The following is a 7,888-nucleotide window of genomic DNA, read 5'->3' on the forward strand; positions in this document are numbered from 1 at the left end:
AGACAGATTCTAGTCTAACCCTTTTTGAGGGACTTAGCCTGGGTGTTAATGTGAAAAAAACAAAAAACAAAACACATTTACAGATACAAGCACACACAAACATTTCCTTAAACTTGCTCTCTAGTTCAGAAAACTTTTATGATGCCTTCAAGTACTGTCAGAAATCTTGTTTGCAACTAATCACATCACGCGTAAACTAAAAATAAACTATGATGACTAAAATGAGGAGGCTGTACATCATTAAATCATATAAGTTTAAGTCGTTTAGCATCTATGAATGTACGTTAGCCTTATGACAGCCTCTATAAAGAATAAACAAGCACCTGTGTATTCATTGTTTGCAATTATAAAGTCTGTCACGAAGTAATGGGTTTCAGTGTGCTTTTAAACTAAACACTCTTCATCTTAATACAACATAATATTATGATTTGGTGGTAAAAAAATAAAATAAAAACCTTTATTGATTATTTTCTATGCTCCAAAAGAATTCCAGCGTTGCACAAGTATCACATAGTTCTGGAAAGCTCGTAGATCGGAGCCTCAGCTGAGCAATTGAACGCATCATCCTTGATAAACTGCTGTGGATAGGGTGTGACGTGGAGAGCAATCAGGGCTGCCGAGGCTCATTCGAAGCTGAACTCACTCCATATTTTACGGAGGGCTGTCAGCACCGAGCGCCGCGGCATCGTCTGTGAAGGCAGAAATTAATCCACACGAACCTTCCGAGAGTAAAAAGAAGAACCCGCGGGGAGCGCACGGAGCGGACCGGGGCACATGGAAACGCTACGCAGCTGGAAGGACGGCGGCGGACTCGATCGTAGTTTCACTCGAGAGGAGGCGAAGTGAGGCGAGATAAACATGCTCACCCCGATGCTGGCCTCTCTGCTGCCTCTTCTCTTTCTCTGTCGGATTTCTTTCTGCCAGTACTCGAGCGACCAGTGCAGCTGGAAGGGCAGGTGAGCTTCACGGACACGTTTATTAATTAAAGTGCTAAATAAAAATGCTGTGGAGCAGTGGAGTGTGGATGGATGCCACCTGAAAGGACCGAAACTCGGGACACAGCCGTGATGTGAACCAGGTGTTAAAGAAGCTCAATAACAGAACTGAACTTGCCACAAACATTGGTTTAAAAAACTGTGTTTATTTGATAAACGGTGTGGAAAAAATATAGTCGCCTTTTTTTTAAAGTTGTGCCACATTTATGAATGAGCGACAAAATAAATAAATCACTGAAATGTGATCGAAAACAACAATAACAATGCTGCTATAATAATGCTAATAATACTGTTATTAAGAATTTTGAAGTATTAAAATCCATACAGAATATTTATCTGAATAGTTGATTATTATATCCCATTCGAGAATGAAGTGATCTCACACACTCAAACTTTTCACAAAATTATTTATGTACAGATCTCACAGCATTAAATGCCACTCTGAATGAGATTTTTTTATTTTTTTTTAAATGTTTTTAACAGTTTCTTAAACCTCAAGCAGCATATATAGCGAAACGTCTCGCTTGCCATCAAACATCTGTTGAAATCTGTTTTGCACTTCAGAGCTGTGCCTCAAATGGTGTGGTTTTGTTTTTCATCCTCCAGTCAGGAGGGGCAGGCCATACTTTGAGCTTTCCACCAATAATCTGTTGTTCATTAGCGAGACTCTTGACTAATCTCCTCTAATTGCATGCAGAAGTGATGAAGTTATAGAGGACTTAATTAGAGGCGTGCTGAGGAGAGCCTGGTTATGGGGCTTGGGCTGCATATGCTCAGCATGTGCCGTGGGTTACTTTAGATCTATGGCAGATCTGAATTTCAGCATCTCATTTTCAGGAAGCTGGGCGTTTCTCCTCCAGAGTCCAACCACTAGCTTGGCATGCTCATGTTGGTAGACTGCTGATGGCTTCCTGCCTCTGGCTTTGCCACAGAATGACTGACGGACTGAAGTTTTCAAACCCTGACCAGGCATTAAGTTCTGGAGGGAGTCATCTGGTCATGCTGGCGCCAGAGTCCAAAGTGTTGCCCGGACAAGTCTCTTCCAGTCTCTTTGGTGGCTTGAAAGCAATGGGAGGTTCGGTGCGTGACCTGCATTTGCACTTGCATGCAGCAGGCCCAGCTACTGTTGCTGCGTGTTGTCTACCCAGAAGCCCCTGTGTCCCTCCATTCATCCATTTCTGCCTTCAAACTCTTCCCAAAGGCAGTCTGCCAGTGGTGTGTGTTTTGCCAAAGCTCTGGGTGGAACAATGCGGTATAAGGAGTGTGTGTTGGAGCTGAGGTCATTTTGGCTGCTTTGGCTCGTGACTGGTCATGCAGCCAGTCTTGCGCATGGCCTTAATGCTTTAGGAGGAATGTGGTCTGATGTCCTTACAGTCTGCCTGAGGATTCCACCTTTGTTAGTTGATACAAACTATAAAAGACCAGAAAATAAGCGTTGGATCCGTCATAAGTTCAGTAGGAGAAAAATTAAAGTAACAATAGGTTTAAGGAAAAAAATAAATACTCGACACAAAATCTCTCACATTGTTAAGGTTCTCTTGTTGTATACTTGCCTTTCACTTTCCTGTTGACATATCGGCCTCTCTTTTCTTCTAGCGGCCTGACCCATGAAGGCCACACCAGGGACGTGGAGCAGGTGTACCTACGTTGCTCTCAAGGCTCTCTGGAGTGGCTCTATCCCACAGGGGCCATCATCGTCAACCTCCGACCCAACACAGCCTCTCCCGCAGCCACTCGGCTCTCCGTCTGCATCAAACCCTCGACGGACTCCACTGGCACAAACATCTACCTGGACCGTAACGGCAAACTGCGCTTACTGCTGCGCGAACAGGACCAGGCTCAGGGCAAGGTGCACTGCTTCAGCATTCAAGAGGGGGCGCTGTTCATCGAGGCCGTCCCGCACATGGACATCAGCCGGCGGATCACAGCGTTCCAGTACGAGCTGGTCAGCGACAGGCTCAGGAGAGAGTCGCACTCACTTAGTGGTAAGATGCGTCTTTGTTATGGTGCTTTCATATTACCAGTTTAATAATACCTCTGCAGATTACTTCCTTGTAATGTATCCAAGTAGCCATGGTAGAGGGCTGCAGATTTGCTAGACTGATTCCCTCTAGATCCAAGTTTCTTTTGTGCTTTGTCCCTGTGGTGTGTGCTGTACACTGAATACAGCCATCTACTGGTGGAAACTTTTATTAAGTTGGACTCTAATTGTAGGAAACTTAACATTTGCTCCAACACACTGCGAATATTAAAACCAATGTCTGTTTTTCTAGTAGCATTGTCTGTACGTTTTGGTTTTGGAAAGATATATTTCTTGTCAAGCTCTTACTGTGCCTGTTAAAACATCAAATTCTGAACTTGAGTTTTTATGATAAAATGTTAAAATCACCTCTAAGCTCATTTCCCAACTGTTCAGATGTTACAATAACATACTGTAACCTTTCATAGTTTTTTTTTTTTTTTTTTTTTTGATGGCTTGTGTGTGTGGAGGGGCACAGCCAAACAGAGGGCCTCCAATGAAAAACAGCCATCTATTTTCACGCTGCGTACCTGCCAAACCTGCACATTTTCAAGCTGCGCAACTGTGCAAGCAACTCTGTCTTTTTTTTTTTTTTTCCCACCTAAAGCAAAATATGAGCATTATCAAGCCCACATCTGTTTTTAGGGCTCTCTGGGTTCACATATCCACATCCTGCGTCATTATCTGGCGCAGGCGAGAGCGGGAGAGGGTTAAATGTTGAAGAGGGAGCGTTAAGTTGTTTTGACCACATTAGTGTGCCTGGCTGAGCTCTGTAGTATATCTGGTGGTGTAATGTGGCCTGAGATAGCACTGGGATGATTCACAGAGACAGTGGTCTCGTGTCATCTTCTGCCTGGATGGGCGGATTGATTGCTCCTTTGCCTCTTCTCATCTTCTTTTCTCTCTTTCTTCCCTCTTTCCTCTCCCGTCCTCTTCTCTCTGACCCGCTGTGCTGGGATTGAGTTGCTCACATCAAGCTGGAATGTATTTCTATCCAGATGTTGGGAGGTACTACTAGGAGCATATAGGCTTGTTTTTCCCCCACTCCTTCTTTTCTTGCTGTCATTCCCTCAACCTTCCTTTCAACTCGCTTAAATGATTCCCCCTTTCCTTGCCCTCAGTCTCACTATTTCCTACCTCTTAATTTCTTTCTTGACTATTTATCATTCTAGTATTTTCCTTTCCTTTCGTCTCCCCTTCATCTATCTTCCCTCTGACTTCCTGGCAGTTTGAAGTGGTTTTTGTCTGTGCTGAGCGGTATTAGCAAGTTGCGCTCCATTACAGTGGAACGCATCTGGGCCCAGATGTTGCAGGGACACTGTAATGTGCCCCTCCACCCCTCCGTTACCACTCTTCCATCCCTCATCCCTCGCTGCTTCTGTGAAGTGGTTCCGATCAGAGTGGTGCTGCATGTGCATGGGCCAGGGAGAGATGCTGACTCGGCTCTCAGCCCATTCCTGTGGTTCTGTTTCATGTTTGACATGTGAGCCCTGCTCGGCTCTGCTTTGGAGGAAAGAAAAAAAAAAGAACACTCTTGGGTTTCAGCCTGAGCTCTTTGCTCTGCTCTGCTTGACGCTATGGGTGTACGCAGGCTCACTTTAAATGAGCATACACTCGACTCATGACTCTGGGTGAGGTCGGCCTCTCTGAAGTCCCCCGGCTCTCCAGCTGTTCCTCAGCCATCCCAAGTTTGTGGCTGTTTGACCCCTGACCTCCCTACTGATGTAGGAGCACCTTGTGTTGCTACACTAGCTGACCTTAAACATTCACATCCCTTCCCCCTGTGCCCTCAACTTCAGAGCAGCCAGCTAAAAATATGCTAAAGTTCTGTGCAAGATGACGGAGGGCGCACATTTTATTTATCAAAAGAATCACTATCAGCGGTTTCTTTCTCCAGAATGTAGTATTTGTAATTCAAGTTAATTTTTCAGCTCGGATATATAACCAGTCATATAAAGTTGTTTCAACTTTACAAGATCCATCTGAATTAAGACTTTAAATCATTCTGCCTCTTATTTTAGGGAAAGACAGGAACTCTTGCCCCACCCATAGCCCAGTGCTGACTGGATGCCCCTCCCTATGACCCACTCCTCCTCTCCCCACCTGTCCCTCAGTGCCACTCTCCAGCTAAGTTAAACCACAGCAGGTCTTGGGCTAATAAAGGCATTCTGGTTAGGCAAGCCACAGCACCACCTGAGTCAACTAATCACTGACGTGACTGCTCTCATTTAGTGCCCGTTCTCCTGCTATAAAACAGTCAAGAGGTGGACGGGCTGAATTACTACTCTACAGCGACCAATCAGAGGGGATATGTTGCCTGGGGGAAACCTTTAAATACTAGGTAGAGGCTGTATCATTCAATTCACCTTTACTCACCTAATTATTTAATTCAATTCAATTTACCCTCTAGTTATAAGTTAAGAGAGTTTGCCCTCCCATGACCCATGTGATGTGAGATGTATATGAAATGGGCAGATAGTTTCCATCTTATCTGCCTTTACTCTGAACTGATTTTCACATTTTTTTTTTGAAGATTCAGTTCCAGCAGGCCTGGAATGCTAACAGAGCTCAGGTCAGAGAGGTAGCTTCTTCTCATCTTTCTGCGCTCCTTAGCCTTTTCATCTGGTCCTTGTTTGTCATGGAGTGTCAAGGAGTTCCTGTTGTGACAGGGAAGCCTGACTGAACGGCCACTGTGCACATTAAACTCACACACAGACACACACATACTCTCATCATCTTTTTTTTTTTTTTTTTTTCCCCCAAATGTTTTTATCATTACTATATGTGTGTGTGTGCCCCCGATTTTCCTATATGTCATGGAGAAAACTGTATTGGTGGGGTTCACCTGTGTTTTGTGGCCCAGTGGTTTAACTCTCAAATGAGGGTTAAAACTTGGTTGTAGGGATGGATATGGAGCTGGGTTAGGGTTAGACATTCACCTATGGTGGTGAGGGAAGTCGTCATATCTTTGTGAACCCACAATGATAGTAAAAAAGGTGTGTGTATTTGGCCCAGCCTCAGTTGTGCGATTGTGTAATAGGTACTTAACTGGAAATCCGCAGACCTGTCAACAAGATGTTTATCATGCTGCGTGACTAGTAGTGCCAGAATAATCATGTACTTTTGTGTTTGTGTTAATAGTGCTCTACATTTTTTTTTTTTCTAAACCTGTCTGTTCTCTTTCTTTATTTCCACTTAGCACCCTGTCAGCCCTGCAGTGATAAAGAGATGCTTCTAGCAGTCTGCACCAATGACTTTGGTAAGTAACCTTTGTGCTGCTGTATGTTGCAAGAAATATCCAATGAAAACAACAGTCTTGAAATTTTGTGTTCCTGTTTGTGTTTTTCAGTGGCACGAGGCATCATTAAGAATGTGGAACAGGAAGAGGAGCACTCATCTGTGACTGTGGAGATCAGTCGTCTCTACAGGCAGAAGACCCAGGTCTTTGCGCCTGGGGTTGCGAGGGCAAGGAGCTGGACAGGCCACATCAAGATGCCCCTTCAATGTAGGGTGAGAGCTGGTGAGGGAGACTTCCTATTCACTGGGACAGTGAGGTTCGGGGAAGCCTGGATGGGCTGCGCCCCACGCTACAAGGACTTCCTACGGTTGTATTATGAGGCAGAGCAGCAGGGAACTAACCCCTGCCACATGGACACTGACTGACTGGGTTACCTGCCCATGCTATGAAACAGAACAAGTCCTCACTGAGTAGGGAGGGGAGCTGGAACCAAGTGCTTATTCTGAGGAGAGAAAGAGACTGACAGACTGGCCCAGTGGCAGAACTTTCTCGAGACTGTTTGGAGACAATGGATGGAGCTCCTGAATGTTGCCAAGCAGCATACTAGCAGTACTCTGTTTTCAGAGGTCAACGTGATGCAACGTGGAATGTGTTAGGACTGCCTTTCTCGCACACAAGGAACCGCAAGGTTTTAAATGTAGCAGACTCCATGTGGTTTTTATGTGTATAGTATGTGAATGAATCCTGTACATTTTGAAGCTCTGCTTGCTTTGTAAAAAGCTTAATGTACAGTTCTGAGTTAATTTCTTACGGCAGAAATGTATAAATCCTATTTTGTTTAAAAAAAAAAAAAAAAAAAACGCTTGCAATTTAATGCCTGAATTGTACAATTGAGAGACAGAGAGGAGAAAAAAAAAAGATTTTTTTTTTGCCCATGAGAATAAAAAACTTTATTCCCTTGCACAATGTTCTGAGTCAGTGTGTATTATAGACTTACATTTGTGGCAAACTACATTAAGAGCACAAACAATTTGATGATCAACAATGAATTACATTAACTTGTTAATTTGTTAAGTGATCAATTTCATTAATTTTAATTTTGAAATTTGAAGACATCAGCTTGACAGTCTGAGTAGCAGTTGTTAGTATTTAGCATTTGGCGTAGGGATCCTTCTACATTTTGGGAACTGAATCGTCGTTTGATTTAGAAAACAATATGCAGAGTAACTGATAAGGAAAGTGCCTTAATTATATTAAATCTAGTTCATTTTGATAAAAATATGCGTAATATTTCAGATAAAGTGAATGTAGTGGATGGCAATGTAATATTAGCATCTGAGCTAAAGACACTTTTCATTATCAATTGAAATAAAAATACTGCCTCGATTTGCATAAGCCTCCTCACCTCAGCCTGGAGCTGAGAGGTCTGCCAGGGATACAGAGAGATTGACATTAGAGAGTAGGGGTGGATTCCTCTGGGTTGGTTCCTGTGGTGATGGGGTGGCCGTGTGTCAAGGTCAATGTGAAAGGCCTCTTTGTTCGAGCGCAGCAGCCTAGTATGAGAAAGAGGACTAGAGACAGACCTGAATACGGCCCTGTGACCGTGCATGCAGCATAAAGAAACTCTCCAACCAC

The 7,888-nt window shown here is 43.8% G+C and overlaps 1 protein-coding gene across 1 annotated transcript; it reads left to right on the plus strand.

Moving 5' to 3' along the window:
- The first annotated feature begins 485 nt into the window (after positions 1-485).
- On the plus strand, positions 486-7,438 carry metrnla (meteorin like, glial cell differentiation regulator a). The gene is made up of 4 exons (XM_084570241.1): positions 486-956; positions 2,592-2,980; positions 6,215-6,274; positions 6,365-7,438. Exons 1-4 carry the CDS (start codon positions 859-861, stop codon positions 6,676-6,678), a joined length of 861 nt encoding a protein of 286 aa, XP_084426367.1. The 5' UTR covers positions 486-858; the 3' UTR covers positions 6,679-7,438.
- The last annotated feature ends 450 nt before the right edge of the window (positions 7,439-7,888 follow it).

Source organism: Chelon labrosus (assembly GCF_963514085.1).
Source record: "Chelon labrosus genome assembly, chromosome: 21".
NCBI lineage: Eukaryota > Metazoa > Chordata > Actinopteri > Mugiliformes > Mugilidae > Chelon > Chelon labrosus.

Coding starts and splice junctions, on each gene's coding strand:
- metrnla (XM_084570241.1), top strand. CDS start 859: ATGCTCACCCCGATGCTGGCCTCTCTGCTGCCTCTTCTCTTTCTCTGT. Junction 957..2,591: donor CAGTGCAGCTGGAAGGGCAG/GTGAGCTTCACG, acceptor CTTTTCTTCTAG/CGGCCTGACCCATGAAGGCC. Junction 6,275..6,364: donor AGTCTGCACCAATGACTTTG/GTAAGTAACCTT, acceptor TGTGTTTTTCAG/TGGCACGAGGCATCATTAAG.